Source organism: Alosa alosa, chromosome 16 (assembly GCF_017589495.1).
Source record: "Alosa alosa isolate M-15738 ecotype Scorff River chromosome 16, AALO_Geno_1.1, whole genome shotgun sequence".
NCBI classification, from domain to species: domain Eukaryota; kingdom Metazoa; phylum Chordata; class Actinopteri; order Clupeiformes; family Clupeidae; genus Alosa; species Alosa alosa.
In genome coordinates this window covers 18561992-18584005 of record NC_063204.1, presented here as the reverse complement: position 1 = coordinate 18584005, position 22014 = coordinate 18561992, and the positions used below count along the sequence as shown (strand labels likewise).

The following is a 22014-nucleotide window of genomic DNA, read 5'->3' as shown; positions in this document are numbered from 1 at the left end:
CTACAGGCACCTCTGATCTCTCAGGGATTGTGGCCATAGAATGGTCTGAGAACAGGAACATGTCCTCATCACCTGCTGACAACCAAAGCCCATATCAGGGGATAGGACACGAGAGCGCTTGTGGTAAGAGCAAGGTTAGGTATGAGTGATAAAGACTCTGTGTTTTAACTAAGGTCTTAAAATGCTCAACCTCATTTCAACCTATTGCTTTGCCATAGGTGAAGGATGCGAGGCTGACTCCATTGTGAAGGCACAAACTATGAATGAACCTTTGAAAGATGCTCCGGGGGGCTCAGGTTTGGCGCCCCCTAGTGATGACCAGACGAAAAATGCTATGCCAGAGAATCTGTCTGAAGCTCCACCATCAGAGCGGTTATCAATTACAAATGGACCTCTCCCAATCAGTCCATGTTTTGAGGTGTATGAGGTACCTGCAGTTGAGCATGACAGTTAAGTGAGGAGGCTTGAAAGAATTTCGAGAACAGGGTGAAGAGTGCTCACAGATATAAATGAGCTGTATAGCTAACTCTGGTACATGGCTTGAACTGTGCATGGCCCCTGACAAATAATTTATTAAATGCTTCCTGCAAGAGGTTTGTTAGCACCAGAGCCATAGAAAGAGAGTAGCGACACTCTTTGATGTTGCTACCAAGCGATCAGTAGTTCCAAAAAAACCTGTGCCGAACGGCTGTATCGCAGGAGGATGGGAAATATTTCTGGATCCTGGAGGGCATAATACAATAACTCATTGACTACTGACCAAGTGATTGGCTGTTTTCAGTTCCAAAACTCATAACTCATAACCTGGAAACTAGAATGGACATGTGCTGCCATCCTTCTCTACGGTCTCTTATGGGAGTGTCGCCACTCTGTTTTCTCTACACCGCTCTGGCTGGCACCGTACACTGATTAGAAATGCTTCAAGGCAAAAGAGGAGTGTAGCAAAGAGCTTTAAATTCCTCCCATGACTCATTTAAAAATAATGCTAATGAGGAGAAAACAGCATTGAAACCAATTCTGAAGAAAAGTTTTCATACATAAAACTTGTGGGCATCCATGCATGTAACCTCATCAATTACAGGCCAGACAGCTCTTGTAGTCAATAGGGGTTATTCTACCACTGTCAGTTCTCTAAAGATATTGATTACAAGCCAGATAGCTCTTGTTGAAGACAGGTTATGTTCACGTACAGTACAAAATAGGGGTTATGGGACAGTACAGTGTATATTAGAGATACAGTATGCAGGGTTCAGGCCACTTAGTATTCCAGTTTAATTATCGAATATCGAATACTTTCACACATGTGAAATTGGAATGAAGATGTAATCCTATTTGTTGTCCCACAGATGTTTAAATTATATTATGTCTGATTTAGATATAGTACAAATGTAAACATGCTCTCGGTTATGTTTGAGATGGAAATCCACTATTTCATTACCCATGTGCAATTACATGTATTGACCTGCTTAATACTGTTATTGAAAGTGGTTTATGGGTACATACAGTAGAGTTTATACCCATAGTGTATATTGCTTCCACAGAATATAATGCAATCTATATCAGTGTGGCACAAAGTGCTTAACTATTGTATTTAATATTTAAAATACTTGGGATATTTTTGCCTTTGCTCTAGTTTGAGCCAAGATTTACAGTGTAAGTTATATTACATTATGCTGCGCAGTATTTCTTTGCACAATATGTATGTATGTATGTCATTGCCATAAATTTAAGGTGTTAACCTGATCTGAAGTAGTGCCATCTACTGTGAAATGAACCCAGATATTCTGAAGTGTTATCGAATCACACAACACTGTGAACTACTGTCGTTTATAATCCACCATATTATACAAACACAACAATCTCTTCAAGTCATACAGGATTGTTTTGTCCCCTCATAATATATATAATCATTGATGTCACTACCTTGTTTAACCCGTTTAAGACCTAGAGCGCCCATCAAAAAAACTCTAAAACCTAAGCATTTTCTGAAAACCACCTGCTAAAACCTGAATCAGAAACACTCCGACAACGCATCCGGCCTTAAACAGACAGCTTGTAAGGCGCATATGGTCTTAATAGGTTAAAATACTTTATCACCCAAACAACTCCTATTTTCAAGTTGTGTGGAAATGTTACTTTGCTTACTTGAAAATGAATCAATTATTCATCTTGGTGTATTTTTCTTAAACTGTATACTTTTTATAAACAGGTTTTGCTGAAAACATTGTGGCACAAGTAGCTGCAGCGGCCGGCCATACCACGTCAGGTCCCACCCAATCTCTTTCTCTCCCTCCTGCTGAATAAAGGCAATACGCTTGACAAGAAATGTGGTTAGGACATGGAACACTTAAGAAGAGTGGCAGGTTGGATGAACACCAAGTTGCCTTTCTGTTAAGGTCTACAGAACATCTACAGAATGCAGTGCACACCGATCGCTAAATAGATAACATACCGTTGAGGTTTTGAGAGGACGTGACAACTGGAAACTTCCTGATATGATTTCAAAAGGGGATTTTTTTTTCTTTCAAAATTAAGCCGTTAAAATATGTGACTTTAAAATATGTGTTGGGTTGAAGATCAGCTCCCTTACCTACATACCCAGACAATTACACTTTTTTCTTGATGTTGGTTAATTTATTAAGCAGTTATTTACCCAAAATATACTACATTTAATTACAATCAACACAAGGAGCAAGGATATAGGGTAGTGGATGTGGAGGCCTTGGATATTTCCTAGAGCATTTTGCTTTGTGTTTGTGTTGAGCCTTTAATTCAACAACTAGTTAGGCTGTACCTTCTCCATCGTTTTACTAACACCAAATATATTCTTTGTTATTATACAGGTTTTAGCACTGTGCAGATCACATTGTTGTAGTCCATCTGCTTTTTGAGCTGGGCACAGTATAATGTTTTGCATAAAATAAAAAAAAAATGATCTGAGTTATTCCACCATCCAGTCATATCCCTGTTGTATGATCTGTCAAGTTCTTCTGTTCCTCAACGGTATTTGGTCACACTGTCCCACCAGGAGCAACTACATAAATCACTGATATTGCATGCACAGAGCAGAATACAGCATAGACAATGCACCAATGGATCATCATTCATGAAGCACTGGGTATGACCCTAACTGAACCACATGTTGCTTACATTCCCTAATGTCAATACACAGTGGTTCACAAGATGGGTCCATGTCAATGCAACCACTATGAGCTGTTCATGTGGAGTATCAGTTCACACAATGTGACCAGTGTGCTTTCTGTAGACTTCTTGTCCTAATCCCTCTCCTGTTAAGGTATCCTGATGGTTAGCAGCAGACAATCACAAGTAAAACCACACACACACACCTTTTACGGTCCTGTACTGGAAATCTAACTCCTGGGAATCCACCAGCACACCTGTCATGAATCTCATCTCATTTACATGTGAAAAAAGCACCCTTTTGAAGAAAACATATGTTTGCTTTAAAAAAAAAAAAAAAAATCCTGATCATCAGGGTCAACAACTCATCAGTCAGTTTGCCTACAAAATAATTACAATATATTTACAAAATGGCGGCATCAATGATTTACGAGGAGCAACCTAAGACAGCAATGCAATATGAGATTTTGAGTCCATATGTTAAGTTGTCTGAGCCCCCTGTGCCTAAAGAACAACGCATTGCTCAGGATAGGCTTCCTGTTTTTTAAAAGCAGTGCTCTCTTACATTCTATGAATTAGCTGATTGTATTAAAATGCTGCCTGTCATGCAGGTCAGGATTGTGATCATCCCTTTGATTTCCTCCTCGTCTTCCTGTCTGAACCCTGTGGACAGTTATGAATGAAGCTGGAGGAGGGGTGGTGTTGGTGAATATGGAACAGAAAAGAAATCCCTGGAATGTAGGACAAATTCATAACACCTTGGTCTAAGATGTCCCAACAAGAACTATCAGTTGTTGGGGCATCTCTCAAGAAAAAAAAAAGGTGTTGATTCAGATACCAAGACAAATCTGTATTACATCGATAAAAAAAAAGGAGTCATATTAAATAAAGTGACAAACTCCACTGATGACGAGTCTGTTTTCACTGTACAAAGCAGGATCTGCCGGACCTTTTCCTCCTCATTCAAGCCGGCTAACCATTTCTGTCTGAACATGGCAGATTCAAAATGACACTCCACTTCCACTAGTGCAGAGGTGACAACAGCTTTAGTGACCAGGTGGTTTATGACTGAGATATGAAGCAAGTAGGGGTGTGAGGGTATGGGGGCATATCTGTGAGTAGTTGGTTGGTTTGCCTCCTAAAGTGTTACTGATGGAAGAGGGTGGGTGTGTGGGCTGAGTGCAGTGGTCCATGTTGGCACCCTGAGGGTGGAGAGGGTTGGGGGGGAGAGGGGTAGGAACAGGCGTTGGTTTGGAGTGCAGCAGTCCCCCCTCCTGCCCTCACGTGGACTTCTGGCGGTAGTGAAGCGTTAGGTCGCCCCCACTCTTCCAGATGAAGTGCTTCACTGTCCGCAGGTCCATGTTAGGGTCCAGGACCTTTTGGAGAGCAGAAAAGAAATGACTGAAAAAAGAATCCAACTCAAGTATTTTGTTTCACTGAATAGTCAAGACCATCCTTTCAAAATACGTTACCACAGATACCATTAAGCACACATGTTCAGAAAAAACACCACTTGATTGGCCATGTTGCCACTGAACACAAACTTGAATTTTAGACAAAAATTCCTTATATTAAACCAGTATGCAGTGATAGTATCTTTTTATTACAAACAAAGACACCCGACACCGGCCACATGATCCCATAAAGGAAGCTAATGGAGGTGTGTACCTGGTCCTGACACAGTAGCTCGATCTTCTCCTCCGCCAGCACGGCCATGTCCTCCTCTTCCTTCTGCTCACTGGGCTTCTCACTGGCCGTCCCGCCCGCCTGGGACTCGTTGTCCAAGTTAATGATCTTCTCGTAGACGTGCTCCATCACTTTGCGCACCTGCAGCATGTCGCTTGCTGACAAGCGGTCCCTGCAAACCAGATGACAGTGGAGCGTTGAAAGGCACATATCTTCTACAGTAACAGACAGTGATTGATTGAGGCATTAAAATGCTGCTTATTGTTGGTCACGGATTGCTTTTAAAAATATGAGCTATGACAGAAGTTGAGTGAGAATGTTATATATTCCACCCCCTGACACTGGTTTTACTGGTTTATCTCTGCACCTTATTATGACCGCCGCGCAGCGAAGCTGGGGTACACAAAACTTGGTAGGCATGTAACCCCATATGGATAGCATGGAACCATCGTTTTTCGTTTTGATCTGTAGCCCCCCCACTGGACTGGACCCCCCGAAAGGAGGGTAGGGCAGACACAGTTTTCTGTGAATATCTCGAGAACCGTAGGGTTTAGGACATACATGGGCAACATCCGGCCCGTGGGCTTTCCCTGACCGGACCGCGTAAGGTCCGTGAAAGAACAATAGTCAAGAGCCTAGCATAGAGATAATGCATGCAAATCAATATCGTTGTTTTTATTTTGAAAGCGATTGCTATTTGTACGCCCATACATTTGTGCGTGGATGTATACGACGTAAACACCCTCACTGATGTGCTGGTGAATAGAATTTATGCTTCTGCGTCGACACAATGCAGTTGCCTTTACGTCGGCGTAAACCTTTCAAAGTTTTGTGTCTCTTATGTCTGCGTCGCTCAGCACCGCAAAGGTTGTTAGAACTAACTCCTACTGCTGCTCGCTGGCTTATAACGGTGTTCATTTCAAAACGTTACTGGCAGATAGACAGTTTACAATCGGGTAACCCCGTAATTGTAACAAAATATGTCTGAGTTTATTTGCAAAGCTTATGTTAGCGAACTAGTATGATGCTACTACCCACCGGTTGCTTGAAGCAGCCGGCTCAACACACAGAGCGAGTTCACCAATCACAGTTATGTGCATAAAGTTAAAGCAAAAATATAGCCTACATTTTTTAAATAGTTTTCTTTGTGCATGTTGATTAACTAATGACAGCCTACTATTGTCTGCTCCACATTTTCGTAGTCTAATTCTGCATAGAGTTAATTTAATGATGGTAATGATTTAATGATGAAATATTGCTGAGTGTTGATGAAATGGTGGCACAGGCCTATCGGTTGTACTGACTCCTTCACATTTTCATGACCTAGCCATATTATGTAGATATTGTAGTACTTTTTTATATCAGTCTTTGAAAACTGAAAAAAATGTCAATGTCAAAAAATCATTTTCGAGAATGAGGATTAAATACTGGACATAGATTAAATATTGCTGTTTTTCCTTTGTCTCCCTCACATTTTCATCTGTCCTTACGACTAGTAAACAAAACCATATGATTTACTTAATGTTATACAAGAATTGAACAGAATTGAGTTCAGACTGGAGTTCGGTATTTTGAGTCCGGCCCTCCTCAACAGTCCCAGTTTGTCATGTGGCCCCTTGGGGAAATTAGTTGCCCACCCCTGGTTTAGGAGGACCATTTTTTTTGTATGTTGATCTCAAGGGGCCATGTCAACCCATTCCATAACAACTCATTTCATGTATAGCGCCACCTAGTTAAAAATTAAAAAGCAAACCGCACAAAATTGAAAGTGTAGGATCATTATGACACCCTCCGAATGCATGCCAAGTTTTGTGAACTTTCGTTCATGGGGGGCCTTACAATAAAATAATTTATGTGTACATTTAGTGACCTACACCAACAACGATTCCCGCACACGCGCACACACACACACACACATAAACATAAACATGTACACGCACACATGCACACAATTCAAGAATTTCTCAGAATTATGAACAGGCAAGATGGGGGTGGGGTTGTATAAAATGAATTTTACATGTGAAATCTATGAACTAATCATGTTTTGGTACTTGTTGTCTAGAAGATACCAGTGAGAATTGAGTGTGGATAATGCAATTTAGTGCGACAGTTAGAATCATATAGGCCTTTCAGCGTGATTTCTTTTTGTGGAAAAAATGTGCTGGACTGGGCGGCGGTCATATTTTGTACCGCTCTGCGTTACATCTAGTTTCTGTTTGGAATTGTTTTGAGAGCCTATTGATGCATCTTAGAGTAGGAAATCTTAGAATCTTAGAAGGAATGTCCACCATATCCAGTGTTTTACTGAACTCATTAAATGCTGCTGGATACTCATGAATGCATGTCTCTTATAGCCACAATAGGAGTAATTTTAGCAACACCATATTTTGGATAGCTCGCAAAGACCCAGTAGTTTTCCTGTCTGGCCCACTTGGTAAGGAAGTTGAATAGCCCTGTATTAAAAGGTAAGGCGATTTCGGCACAACGTATGTAACTTACTTCTTCAGCGTTTTTGCTCCAGAGGATGAGTGTGGCTGGAGGTAGAATGGGATTTTGTTGAATTTCGGCATGTTTTTCTGAAAAAAGATGATAAAGACACATTGGCTCCTTGATATATGGTTTTCCTGTTACTGACTTCAAACTACTGTATGTAGATGAAAAGGAGAAGACATTTGTCCCTCACATCCACTGTGATGTCAATAACCCACTGTGGAACGGTCTCGTTGAGCAGCATGGATTCAGTTTCTCCACCTGAATCTCGACAGAGTAACCTGCAGACAAGCACAATTACATTTCAAAATTACAGACACACTGCAATTACATTAGATTTGTTTACACGTGCCCATCTTTATGTAATGAAGATAAAAACTAAATCTAAAATGTAAGAGTGATGCAGAAGGATCCCTTTTGTATAAACAACTATAAGCTACTGATGTATCCAGAATATCTACTGTACTCTCACTGTAATGCACGGGTTTTCCCCACATACAGGTCACCTCGCTTGCCAGGAAATCCCTTGATTTAATTCAGGTAGAATTGAAATTTGACCTTTGTGGTCCTAGTATTAAAAAGGCTGAAAAAGGTTACACTCGCAAACATCTTGAATTACAAGGCTACACTGCCCTCATGAATGCCACATAAAGTAATCAACCATCTGTGAAATGTGAGCATCGGGGCAGGAATATGATACTGGTGTGATGCTGGTGCTTTGGAATACCTTGGAGACACACGGCATGACAATGGAAAAACTTTGTTGAACCAAAATTCACCTTCGTCAAAAAAAAAAAAATCACTCTAAATCTACACAAAAACAATCCTCTTTCTATTTCATATTTCCTGGTGTATACATTTCTTTAGAAACTTGTTTAGCCCCTCTTCTATGCAACTGTTGTTATGACTATATTCCTGAATGTATGCCATATTACCTTTTCTAATGAACAGATACCAGCACTGTCTTATACCAATGAGATGATTTTAGTTCATGATTCAATCATAACCCCATTTTCCAGCTTCCCTGCATCTACTGATCAGCATGTATTTCACAGACTCAAATTACAACCACAAACACCACACCACCACCCACAACATCCACTGCTATATGGTCTTTTGGGCCCCCACCGTCGACTTCAACGCATCGCTGCCTGGAATGCACTAGGGTTAGGGTTAGGTATGGCAGGGCTGCCTTGAAGTCAACGGTGAGGGACCAAAACACCTTAAAGCACATCCACTACACAGATTCATGGAAAATCCCCAGTTTAAAGTAAAAAAAAAACAAAAAAAAACAAGAGGCTCACCTGAACAGAGTTCTCCCTCCTGCCTCCCCGAAAATGACAGGGGTGTGTGGAGGCACCTGGAAGTAGCCATTTCCTTTCTGTATTCTGCTCTCATGCTCCCCATTCACTGAAAACATAGAGAGACTCTCTTCAGCTAGTATGCACACACACGTACAAACAAACAAACTGCCAGCTAACTCTCACGCCATTTGCAGGCGACTCCACTGACCGTGGTTGAGCTCTGTCTCCTCATCCATGGGATTGATGTGTGTCCGTGGCCAGTATTCTAACAGGGCTTGCAGTAAGAGTCCTCCAAGATTCACTGCAACAGTAAAGAACACTAAGCCATCCTCTATAAACCAATACATACATTAGGGGTGCACAGATTGGAAAATTCTGCGCTGATACTTGGCCGTCGTAGCCGCCGTGAAATTCCTACCCTGGTCATAACTGTAAAATCCATCATTAGTTGTCATTTGCTGCTGCAAATAGTTATGGGTGTAAAGAAATATGAATACATTATACAATAACTGACTACAACCTTCTCTGTGCATCAAACAGGAAACAGAATGTGGACACACATGGGGGAACAAATAAAGAAAAAAACCTGAAACTCTTCCGCTACGGCAAAATGTCCTTCATTCTAGACATAACACATTCCAATGCTCTTAACTCATGTTTAGGCAATAAGTAGAGAGCAGTGTTAGTATTAACCAAGGTCCCCTACAGTCAGATGGATAAATGGATAATGTGTTATCTGTTCATGCTTGAGTTCAATGCCTTGGCTCTGTTAACACTTTCCAATTCCTGTGGCTCAACTGGCAGAGCAAGGTTGATAAGTTTCCATGGTGCAATACTCACGCTTTGGGTCAGATCCATCAGGACTAGTGAACCCAGCATCCTTGGCAGACACCCACGCGGCAAAGCAGTCACTTTCATCCAGGGTGATTGTCAGCATCTGTACATGGTTGACAGTAAATTATGTCAACTATGATTTAGTTGACGCTTTTGCAAGTAGCCTCCGGGTTAACCGCAGGGTTTAACAGCAATTAGATAACAATGTGGCGGATAACTCGTATGTGCAGTTGTGCTCACCCCGGTTTTCAAATCCACAGAGAACCAGTTTGGCACATAGACCATCTTGAAACGTTTCTTGATTTCCTCATCAAATTCCATCTTTCCAAGGTCCTCGACCTTGCATGCCTGAGTCACACAAAGCAAACATTAACATGAGTCTGTGTTTTCATTATCTGTCAATCATACAACCATTCAACAATACACAGTAGCTATTACAACAAGCATACTGGTAGGACAGTGAGAGCAAACCCACCTTCAACACATCCCAATATGCTACATTGTTGTTTGTGTCTTTGGTAAGGATGTGTCTTTTGTCATTAAGAATGTGGCACTGGATTATACTGGCTCCCCCTGATAAACAGAGAACATTATCAAAATCAATTACAAAAAAAAAAATGCTGACCTGTGGAAGGACTTCACTTAAAAAAAAAAAAAAAAAAACAGGAAAAGCGTGGCTGTTACTTAGTAATAAGAAATCACTGAGATCTGAAAACAGCAATATTTAGCCAGTATCTGCACTAGTCATGAATATGAGGACGTTCCTAAATAAAACATATTTTTTTTCCATATCATGAGGGACCACTGTCTGGTGACAAAGACAAAGTAATATAAGCAGACATCACCAAGTTGCTGACACTTGTCTATGCCCTAAAAAATTACAATGAACTTTGTGACTATAATGGCATCTGTATTTCGTGAGAACCTCTTATACAAATTTGTCAACTTCCTTTTCCGTCTCCACAAGCCCTAACCAAGGACCAACAACAAGTCAGCAATCTTTCATGTCGTCTCATCATCAACTCATTCCAAAGCTCCAACAACTCTGACATGCTAGAGTGCTCATGACAAGTGGAGTCACAACACACCCTGGTGGCTACTGGCACAATAGCATCTGTGCTGCTGGGCCTGCTTACTTGGCACTCAGTCATCTCTTTACAGATAAGCAGCTACAACAGTTGTCTCCAAAATCCATCATGACAAAGACAAGGGGGAAAAAAGAGTAGGGAAATCAGTGAAAAACTGCCAGAGGGATTTAAATAAATGGCACATCTTACTCATCTTAAAATAGTCAATCTGTTGGGCAGCTGTGGCCCACTGGTTAGCACTCTGGACTTGTAACCGGAGGGTTGCCGGTTCGAGCCCCGACCAGTGGGCCGCGGTTGAAGTGCCCTTGAGCAAGGCACCTAACCCCTCACTGCTCCCCGAGCGCCGCCGTTGAAGCAGGCAGCTCACTGCACCGGGATTAGTGTGTGCTTCACCTCACTGTGTGTTCACTGTGTGCTGTTTGTGTTTCACTAATTCACCGATTGGGTTAAATGCAGAGACCAAATTTCCCTCACAGGATCAAAAAAGTATATATACTATACTATACTATCTATACAGTTACAGAGTTTAAGGCAATCAAGCACCAACTCCCCTCATTTGTACTAGTTGTTTGCATGTCGTGTTCCTCAAGCGACTTATTTTGAGTGTGTTCTGTACCACAGGGGGGGCTTACCTTTGATGACCTGCTCTGGCTGTGTGCAAAGTGGCGTCAGGGGAGTGCTGCAGTCGTTGTCATAATCACCAGATGCTCGGAAATTATGCATGCCCTTTAGAGACTGCACAGATGCAGAGTGAGAGAGGAGAGTGAAATAAGCAGTTTCAGTATATGGACAAAAATGTAATTCTTAAAAGCACGATGTGGATAATTGCACTCTAAAGATATGCTTCAAACTCTGGCACTGGAGATTGTTATGACTAACTTTAGGAAAATGTGAAGGATTTTTAGCAAGCCCTGTTGATTTTTTTTCCTAGTTATTATCAGTTGGCTTGAATAAATGAAGTTCCAACAGCCACTGCGTTGTCAAGGTGATGAAGTGAGTGGTGTTGTGAACGGAGGCAACAGTGAGGTCCTTACCCATTTATTAACCGTAGACTTGGTGGTGGAGACCCAAATAGCTGAGGGAGTGTCTGCAGATCGGTCAAGCTCCATCTGAGCCAAAGACACAATGGAATACATGCCTTACACCAGTGTTTCCCAAACTTTTTTTTCTGGGGACCCACTTTTTTAAAAATGACAGACCATCGCGACCCATTCACTTCAGAGCAAACAATCATCCACCAATATTGTTAAACTTTTCTATGCCCCGCCCCAAACCATTCTACAGTGCCATATCTGGATACGTAATAGCGCCTACTAGGTCTGACCTACTACCACTACTATTACAGGGATTGGTGATGCACTGACTCTTCAGTTTCCCACAATTCTGCAATCTCAATTACACACAAAACAATGTTAAATACTTTCAAAGCTGTAAAAAGTTTTGTACAAACACACAACCTCAGCTTTTGCTCATCCTGCTTTGAGCACAGCTGTGTTGCATTTTGAGCATCATTAGCGTGGAAAGTTGGAAATGACTACCGAAAAGATACGCCTGTCACGGTATGTTGTGACAGGCTATGTTGTAAGAATGGAACAAGAGGCTTTTGCGCAATAGCCAAAAGATAATGTGCCTTTATTGTAGGCTAGCCTAGTAGAGTTCACAAGTTGGAAAACGAGAGGAAATAATAGAATTTAAAATGTCCATTTAAATTGTAGCCTAATATAATGTGCTGTAGTGTGTTTTAAATCCGAAATATTAAGGAATGTGAGGAGGTTGCTATTAACTTTAAAGAGTGCATCTACAATTGAAAATATCTACAGCCTGTGACGCAAATTGAATAGCCATGTCCGGTATACGGATGTCTGCTTTAGTTGACTAGATTTGAATCGGTCAAGCTGAAGAGATGGTGTCCGTTAATGTTTGTGCAAAAAGGCTGATTCATGTCCCTTGCATTTTGCAACTGCAAGGTCCATGGCAGGCGCCCCACAGAAATGTTTCATTTTGTGAGTGAGATGTCCACGCTGTCCCCTCTGTGACTCGTTCGCCCCCCAGTTTCAGAGCTATTCTAAATGCAAAATTGCACATAGGGCCGTGACTGTAGTTAAGAAACTAGATCCTAATAGAAAACTGTTAGCTTTCCTGGCTAAATGGTATAAGTTAGGCCTATTACACAACATAAATTGTTCTGGTGACCCAAATAAAATCTCCTGCGACCCACCCATGGGTCGCGACCCAGTCTTTGGGAACCAATGCCTTACACTACAATGCCCCCAGTGGCCAGCAATGTACACGTCTTACACTACAATACCCCCACTGGCCAGCAATGCACATGTCTTACACTAATACCAACATAGGCCAGCAAAGCACATCTGAGATGAGTCACTGTGTTGCTATTTATTGTACACCAATTGAGTGGAAGCACAGCTCCAAGCTCCATACTTACATAACTGTCCACACAGTAGCCACCACACCGTCTATCTCTTTTTCTCACCTTGAGGACAGGGGCCTTCTCCTCACAGATGAGGACACGGATGTCCGGGTTGCGTAGGTCCGTGCAGTAGATCTTGCGGTCACGACCACCGGAGTAGACGTGTGTGAAGGCCTCGTTGACCTGCAGTGCCCACACGCCTTCGTCGTGGACGCGGTACGTGGCGATGCAGCGCTGCTGGCCCAGCGACCACAGCCGGATGGTTCCGTCGGAACTGCCCGACAAACACTGGTGACAGAGGGCAAGATCCAATTCGTTGGGTTTAGTTTGATGGAGAACCGTGACAAAACAAGAACAACACACTTCTGCTACTGCTTCAGTTATGCAATTACTCAAACCAAAGGCCCATAAAATGGAGTTTAGAGCAGTCAGTATGGACAACCACTGGTCCAGTACAGTCAAAATTATCGTATTCAGGTACATGTTTGGTAGCTGTATTATTTTTAAAAAAGCTAAAGATCATTGTGTGGTAGCATGATGTGAATTTTCACCTGTGTGCCATCGCGGTTTAAGAGCAAGGACTTGACGTTGTCTGTGTGGCCTTTCAACTTCATGAGCTTGGCACAAGTTCGAGGATCCCAAACTCGTAATACCTACAATGTCAAACACATTGAAGACACAACCCACTGAAATTAACAGCTTTTTGTTAAATTACCTCATATATTATTTACATTCATATATTATTTACACATATCTCTATGTAATTTAAAGACATCAAATCCATTATACTTAGTGTGAAAAAAGAAAACCTTTTCAGTGGAGCCTGACACAATGACTGTGCCCATCTGATTCATAGCCAGGCTATAGATGGAGTCCTTATTTCCACTAAGCGAAGACGCTGTGACACACAAAAGAGTCTTCAGTAAGTCTACAATATCCTGAGCATGTGTGTTGAAGGGCAAACATTCAACCACTAAAAGCTCTACAGTCAACACATCATTCATATCAACTTTCAAACATGTGAAATCGAAGTGCCCAAACAGACAGATGCTGTTTAATCAATACTTTATTCACAAAACTAGTCAGGCAGAAAAGCTAGTAAGTATCCACACAAATATACCATAGTGTAACCGGGATCAGGTGTTCTACATCAGCTGACAAATGAGTGAATACACATTCTGTTACATTCTGCTGAAAAACAGCAAGACTACTTACTGGTGACTGTGTTATTTGAGGCAGTAAGAGCTGTTAATGTGTTCACGTCCCACAAGAAGATCTGCCTGTCAAGGCCTGCAGAGGCCACCAGTTCCTTATCTTTAGCATATGCTAAGGCTTTGACATAGTCCTGTAAAACGCAGACACACCAAAGGCACATACAGACATACATCATGTGAGCAAACAGTCAGTAACAGACAAATCTAATCAGGATCCTACCGGCTTTCACTTGACTGATTTGACGCAGTACTGACTAAGAGAAAAACTGCACTGTCTAAGTAATAGGGGTCTTGACAACATATACTGAGTGAGTTAATTATAATTATGACCGCCGCGCAGCGAAGCGGCGGTCATATAGGTTTAGTCAGATTTTTTTTTTTTTTTTTTTTCGCATGTCCAAATTTCCGTCAATGATTCCCGGGACACTGAAAGACCGGGGTAGACAAAACTTGGTGGGCATGTAACCCCATATGGATAGCATGGAACCATCGTTTTTTCGTTTTGATCTGTAGCCCCCATCGCTGGACTGCACCCCAAAAAGGAGGGTAGGGCAGACACAGTTTTCTGTGAATATCTCGAGAACCGTAAGGTTTAGGAGGACCATTATTTTTTTGTATGTTGATCTCAAGGGGCCATGTCAACGCATTCCATAACCACTCATTTCATGTATAGCGCCACCTAGTTAAACACAAAAAGTAAAAATGAGGTGGTGTAATTGAAGGTATCTGTGACCTAACATAGTCAAAACTGCACGAAATTGGAAGTGTAGGATCATTATGACACCCTCTGTATGCACGCCAAGTTTTGTGGAATTCCGTTCATGGGGCCACACAATAAATTAATTTATGTTACTATACACCAACTGGCCTGTAGGTGGCCGGAGACAGTTTTCTGTGAATATCTCGAGAACCGTGGGGCCTAGGAGGTCCACCTTTTTTTTTTTTGTATGTTGGTCTTAAGGGGCATGTCAACCCATCCCATTACCACTTATTTCATGTATAGCCACCTAGTTAAAAAATAAAAAAGCATAAAATTAGGTGTTTTCATCTCAATGTCTCTGGCTGACAAGGTCAAAACTGCACAAAATTAAAAGTGTAGGATCATTATGACACCCTCTGAATGCATGCCAAGTTTTGTGTACTTTCGTTCATGGGGGCCTTACAATAAAATAATTTATGTGTACATTTAGTGACGCATACACCAACAAGGATTCCCGGGACACTGAAAGACCGGGTACACAAAACTTGGTGAGCATGTACCCCCACATGGATAGCATGGAACCGTCATTTTTCGTTTTCATCTGCAGCCCCCGCTGGACTGGACCCCAAAGGAGGGTAGGGCAGACACAGTTCTCTGTGAATCTTTTATGGTATGTTGGTCTCAAGGGCCCACATAAACCTGGCTCATAATCACTCATTTGTGATTTGCCCCGGTAAAAAAATGAAAATCAGTAGGATTAAAAAAGAAAGCCAAAATAAATATTCATCATCATCATCATGGCTGCATTTTCAGTATTGGCTTAGAAGTAGTCGTTTGTCCACTAGATGGCGATCGTTGCAGTGAGGCGTAATTTTGTTGGAAGTTAAAGGGGGTTGGAAAAACAATGGACGCTTCATACAAGGACTAATTTACCGCAGCTAACATCTAATAAGGATAGGACGATGTTCACATGAAGTGTAATTCCCATTTCTTCTTGAAGCGAAATAAATCTGAGGATGTTTATCGGACATGCTTGGTTTTACTGCAATGCGTTAATCTTGTAATATCAATAAGGACCTAGGTAATGTTACCATTAGCGTTGGTTGAGTGATGGAGGCATTTGATTTATTGCATTTGTAGAAAACTATAAATGCGGTTATACCAAGCAAATGTATAGCAGCACTGTTTGTATCTTTCGACTGTCATTTATTGCGCGTGCTACAAAATCATTCTGTGCAATGGAAGATTTACCAACGTTACACCGGGTCTGATGCAGTTTTGCCTATACATCGTGAGACTGAGCGCCTGTTTATTTTGTTTTAAGTGCGTGCAGGGTGTGAGAGGGGAATCGATGTGCTTTGATTACAGCTTGGTAGTTGTAGTCTGTGAAATTAAAAACGCGTGTGTGTGAAGTATCCAAACAATGACACCTTCATTTCATTATGGCTGTTTTAGCAAAACACCTTAAGCTACTGTGTAGTAGGTCCCATTTAGAAGTGGCTACTTCATTTGCGCTTTCCTTGACTCATGGAGCTGCGTGAATGTTATTACAACTTTTTCGCCACGATATGACAGTTTAAGTCCGCTTGATACTGTAAGGCGTAAGCCATTGGTTTCAAAGGAGATTTTATTTGTGTCGTTAGCATAGCCTATTGACAATTTATGTTGTCAATAGGCCTACCTTATAATCCTACCTGTAGCTTAGGGAAGCTAACAACTTTCTATTAGGATCTAGTTTGTTAGTTACCGTTTTTGTCATAACTCCCTGATGCATTTTTGCATTTAGAATAGCCAGAGCGTGTATATCTCAATCGGAAAATTAAACAATATCGGTGCCTATGGACTAGGCTGGGTGAACCCAGCCTGATCTGCCCGCCTATTTATTTTTGATTTCTTAAAAGATTGAGCTTGGTCTGATGAAAGCCAGACTAGCCATGGACCTCAGTTAAACAATGCAAGGGAACATGAATCAGCCTATATTTGCACTAACAATAACGGACAAAAGCTCTTCAACTTTGGCCCGTTAAAATGTGTATGAACAGTCTAGCGACGATTTCATCAAGGCCCATTTGGACATGTCAGTTATTTGCACCACTGGTTAGATGTAAAACAGCACTTCGTTTCAGACTAGGCTACTGTTACTTAATTTGTGCATTAACAATAACGTTTCAGACTACTGTTACTTAATTTGTGCATTGACAATAAAGTATTACATGAACTAAAGATGACTAAAATCTTATGTAGAAGAAGAAACATTCACAAAAAATCCATCCATCCAAAATGACCTTTGTTTTGATAGCTGTTGAAAACGGCATGGAACTGACAGAGATGTTTTTGTTTATAAATACATAAAAAAATAAATAAATAAATAACATTATGCTGATACCTTTGCTTTTCCCAAATACAATGTAGCCTACAGGTGTAAGTGACCTTTCATCAATCCAGTTGCAATGGATGAACTGTGATGAACTGCCCTACTTGTGATTGTTTAGAGATTTTAAAGGTTTTATAACAATTCTACATCTTCTTTGGCTATTCTACAATCTATTCACCTTTTCAGCACCAGTAGGGTACTTTCTGTGCAGCCGCACACACACACTCAGGCATGCCAAACAAGCATACACAAAAGTTTCAAGAGTGGGGGATGGAGTAAAATATGGAGACAAATTGAAGTGTGATTTATTTTCGCGGAACGGATGTACAGGACTGAGCGGCGGTCATATTTTGTACCGCTATGCGGTACATCTAGTTTATATTATAACAACTTAATGCTGAGATTATTTATAGCCCTATTCATGGAGATATTTAATCACGCATACCAACATGAGAGTGGAATGCATGCTTACCTTATGCGTTCGCAACGTCGACATACAGAAGCCTTTGTGCGCATTCCAGACCTTTACTGTGGTGTCCGAGGAGGCCGAGATTACTGGAAGGCAACAAAATGGCGACATTAGAGATGACAGGAGGAGATCAAATACTGCACGTAGAAGGCCATCTGAGCATTCTCACTCACATGTTTTCCCGTTGCAACACAGTACGATGTCATTGACCCAGTCTGTATGATGCTCCATCGATGCTATGTAAGGGTCCTGCTGCAAAAAATATAACCTCTGCTGAAATGCCAAAGTGGATGAATGACCTCAACTTCTATTATGGTTCTATCTCAATTTCAAGAACATAACCCTTATCAAACTCAAACTCCTGCTAAAATGACACTAGGTGGGTTTACATGGACAGTTATTTTGTCATTCCGTTTAAACTACTCTGAATGAAAATTTCATGTCACCTGTTTACATGGGGTACGTTCTATTATAACGAGCAACCCGACTGACTGTGTACATGGCTGTTCAATCGAAATAAGAATGAAATACACCAACCCTATCATTCTGATTAAAATTCTTATCGGATTGACAGTTTTATTCTGATCAGGTGTTTATATGTGTCATTTTTATTCCGACCGAGCCATTACTCTGATTCTAATCAGATTAAAAGTGTCCATGTAAATCCACCTACTGTTGGTAGCACACTCCTCCAGCAACACAATCCAGCTGGAAAATAATGAACAGATCCTCTTCAAAGCAATATATTTATCAGATGAGACAGTGTGGCGGGCAGGCTACTACACAGTTTTCAAGGTCATTCATTGTACTTTTAGAGGGAGGAGGTCAGTCTTTGTTTGGCTGGCAAAGAATTGGTTTAAAGATGAGTGACAGTTTACCTTGTGCTGGTTGACGCTCCATATCCGGATGATGGAGTCTCGGCCAGCGGTGAAGAGCCGGTTCAAGGCTGGGTCCAGCTGCAGGGCATTAACTCCATTGCGGTTATACTTCTCCACCTCATCGCGGATGACATACGACACCTGTGTTACAACAACACACACATACCCTGCTGTAAATTTTAGGACTAGGTTGTCACAAGAATCAGGAGTGAAAGTGCTTCTGTTCACATAAACTGTTCAAGCCTTCATGAAACAGTGTCGGCCTACTGGAGTTTGCATATCAGTATACACATTCTTGACACAGATGAATACCACACAGTGGTCTATCTAGATGGACTTAAATATGCCAAATGTGTTTTTCAGTTGGCTTTAAAATAATTATTTATTATAGTCCTAATACTTACGACTACTACTACTAATAATCATTTTAGTTGTAGCACCCTCCACTGTGAGCAAACGTTTTTCAGTATTTGTTAAGACCAGTGACCAGTAGGATTTTATCCGCTGTGATTGGAGATCACTCTCATCTCACATGTATATCCGTGACATGGAAAACGGCAATAGAGATTAGACGTCCTTTGACATTCAGGGTACACACGATGCTTTTACAATGACAGCAGCAGCCCCCTCAGGTTGCTTCCCATGACACGTTGACATCAAAACTAAGACAGCGTGTTAACAACGCGGGGGGAAAGTATGGCAATAGAACATGCTTTACCATATATCGCCAGATAGTTTCTGATAGCAAACAGTAAATTTAACCAGTTTCGCCAAAGCTGTAAGTTAGCTTGCCATGACTAAGGTTAAATTACAAGAGCTGGTCCGCTAGGTGTCAAATGATTACCAAATGTACAAGTAGTCGTGTTGTTTCTACATAAGTGGTGCATCTTGTGGGGAAATGCTAAGTAGCATTCTTGTTGGGAAGTGGGGGCGTGTGTTGAGACAACTACCAGCTAATGTTAGCCCGCTAGGTAGCTAACTAGATAAGCTATTAGCCAGCGAAAATTCCATTGACTGCAAGACATCAAGAGGGTTAGCTAAGCACATTAGTACGCTGAGTTTAGATAAAATGCATGTGACTTGGTGATATTGCACTCCTGATGGCATCCGTATTGACATTGGACAATGCATTCAATAACGTAACACACAGAAACAGATTGATGGCAAGCTGTGTTACCGGAGGGAGCAAAGCTAGCTATAGCTAGTTTGATAGCAGGGCTGTCAAGCAGGGACCAGTCCATCCCCCTTCGCGCCAGATCAGTTTAAAGATTGTTCTCTACAAATCTGTATATTTAAACACATAATCATGGCAAAAAAACATTTAAGAAGCACCGATCAGACAGTAACCGGTGCACAAGTTACTGTATGATAAATAGGGGAATTTTACCTGGACTTTCCTCCGCCCCGCAGCATTTTGCCTGTGATGCGTCGCCATCTTACATGTTGACAGGATGACGTAACTTCCAAGGAGCCAAAGAGAAAAGTGGATACTTCCGGGCGCAAAGTGTCCCTTTTTTTTTTTACTGTAAACTAATGTTGGGAACAGTCCTTACTTGCCCCCCATCCCCTTAGATAGATAGATAAATAAATAAATAAATAAATAAATAAATAAAAAGTAAGTTCTATAGTGGAGAATAACATTAATACCTTGTAGGCTATCTAGAAACAGATTTTTACATGTATCACATGTATAACATTCTAAAAAAGACTTAGGCCTACATCAAATCAATGTGCGTTATGCCTTCAATCATACAGAGATTTATAATAATATTCATATGTTTTAGCCCAATTATATCCTAACTTACTTAAGGTAAATTTACAAAATGGAGAGACAAACACAAGAATATCGAATATTAGGCCTACATAGTCCTAAAAAGTTAAGTAGGCCTAGGCCAGAACAGTTTGAAGGGCCACATATTATGGCAAGCCATTACTTATTTGACTTACAATACCTAGCTACCGGTATCCTTTGATTTTACACTACCGGTGAAATGTTTGTGGTCACTTAGAAATTTTCATTTCACTCCATATAGACAGAATACCAGCTAAGATCAGTGGGTGTGTGTAAGATGGACTACACATCTGCACAACTAATATTGAATAAAACAACATAAAAATTCAATTTCTATGGATTCCTGTGAATATTACGGTACCCAATATTCTGCATCTACTTATTGCTAAGGATACACACTGCAGCTAAGGTAGGGAAGCACCAAAGGCAGAGGAGGGGGGGGGGGAGAACATTTTTGATCAAATGTATTTGAGACATACCGTAGTAAGATTAATCTGACCATGTAAAGCACTATACAGATTGTACATGAAAAAGACTCAGGTATTGATTCCCAAGAGTCCAAGCTTTCTAATGGTGTATAACGCTACAGCAATATGTGATTGATTTAGAATATTGGGGGGAGGTGGGAGAGGGGGGTAGGTGTGCCATGTGGAAGGCACTCTGTTTCATAACAGAATATGCCTTTGGAACATTGGATGAATGGTTGATAGATAGATAGATAGATAGATTGGGCAGGAATGATTTTCTATAATGGTCCTTGTTACAGTGAAGTTGGAGCAACCTCCAGCTGAAAACACTCTGTTGTCTGACCAGTAGTTAGTTCAGTGGGTGAGAGGTGTTGTCCATAATGTTAAGGAGCTTTTGCAACATCCTTCTCTCAACAGCTAACTCTCGGGGTTCAAGTGTTCTTCCAATTACAGAGCCAGCTCTTTTAATCAACTAGTTGAGTTTTTTGGTGTCATTTGCCCTGATACTGGTGCCCCAACAGATGGCTGCAAAGAAAATGGTACTAGAAACAGCAGACTGGTAAAACATGTTCAACATCCTGCTGCACACATTAAAAGACCTACTGCATAAGCTTCCTCAAGAAGTATAGTCTGCTCTGTCTCTTCCTGTAAACAGCTTCAGTGTTGCACTTCCAGTCCAGTTTGTTATCCAGATGTCACCCAGATATTTGTAGTTTTCCACTACCTCCACCTCTTTCCTCATGATGGAGACAGTGTTAAACTTTGTCCTAGCCCTCCTAAAGTCCACTACCATCTCTTTAGTCTTGCCCACATTTAAGAGTAGGTGATTGTTTCCACACCACGCCACAAAGCTGTTCACCAGTTCTCTATACCCACCCCACAACTGCAGTCATCAGAGTATTTCTGCAGATGACAGGCAGTTGTACTGAAAGTCTGAGATGTACTGTATAATGTGAAGAGAAAAGAAGAGAGTACAGTCCCCTGCGGTGCTCCTGCTAACCACCTTCTCGGACACACATCCTCCCATCTCCCAACTGTGGTCTTTTTGTCAGATAATCAACAATCATGTTATGGATGTCTCCACCTGCATCCTGTGTAGCTTCTCTCTTAGCAATACAGGTTGTATGGTGTTGAAGGCACTGGAGAAGT

General features: G+C 41.3%; 2 protein-coding genes across 9 annotated transcripts in view; one reads left to right on the top strand and one right to left on the bottom strand.

The window, feature by feature from the left end:
• The window catches only part of gorasp1b (golgi reassembly stacking protein 1b), a 33076-nt gene extending 30558 nt beyond the window's left edge, over positions 1–2518 (top strand). For 5 of the 7 annotated variants that reach the window (XM_048266062.1, XM_048266061.1, XM_048266060.1 and 2 more), the window contains 3 exons: positions 7–123; positions 219–449; positions 2210–2518. In XM_048266062.1, coding sequence (XP_048122019.1) covers positions 7–123; positions 219–449; positions 2210–2304 — 443 coding nt within the window. In that variant the 3' untranslated portion in view covers positions 2305–2518. The remainder of the gene's footprint in view (positions 1–6; positions 124–218; positions 450–2209) is intronic. The other 2 variants (XM_048266063.1, XM_048266066.1) reach the window with 2 other exon arrangements.
• A 94-nt stretch (positions 2519–2612) lies between these two features.
• On the bottom strand, positions 2613–20077 carry LOC125309266 (WD repeat-containing protein 48). 2 transcript variants are annotated; one of them, XM_048266059.1, is made up of 19 exons: positions 19994–20077; positions 18607–18747; positions 17902–17980; positions 17732–17814; positions 14187–14316; positions 13781–13869; positions 13523–13624; positions 13035–13259; positions 11578–11652; positions 11176–11278; positions 9931–10028; positions 9696–9803; positions 9462–9558; positions 8830–8922; positions 8622–8727; positions 7511–7598; positions 7327–7403; positions 4810–4999; positions 2613–4517 (listed from the first exon to the last, which is right to left on the bottom strand). In XM_048266059.1, exons 1-19 carry the CDS (start codon positions 20039–20041, stop codon positions 4422–4424), a joined length of 2028 nt encoding a protein of 675 aa, XP_048122016.1. In that variant the 5' UTR covers positions 20042–20077; the 3' UTR covers positions 2613–4421. The 2 variants fall into 2 exon arrangements, with proteins under 2 accessions (XP_048122016.1, XP_048122015.1); XM_048266058.1 differs by having other exon boundaries at positions 17902–17977; positions 19994–20061.
• Positions 20078–22014: the final 1937 nt, after the last annotated feature.

What these genes read in the sequence shown, in the direction of transcription:
- LOC125309266 (XM_048266059.1), bottom strand. Translation starts at nt 20,041, where the DNA reads ATGGCGACGCATCACAGGCAAAATGCTGCGGGGCGGAGGAAAGTCCAG. An exon ending in AGAAGGCCCCTGTCCTCAAG is followed by an intron (nt 11,653 to 13,034) that starts GTGAGAAAAAGA and finishes TCTTTGGCTCAG; the next exon opens with ATGGAGCTTGACCGATCTGC. An exon ending in GCCAGAGCAGGTCATCAAAG is followed by an intron (nt 10,029 to 11,175) that starts GTAAGCCCCCCC and finishes TCTGTTTATCAG; the next exon opens with GGGGAGCCAGTATAATCCAG.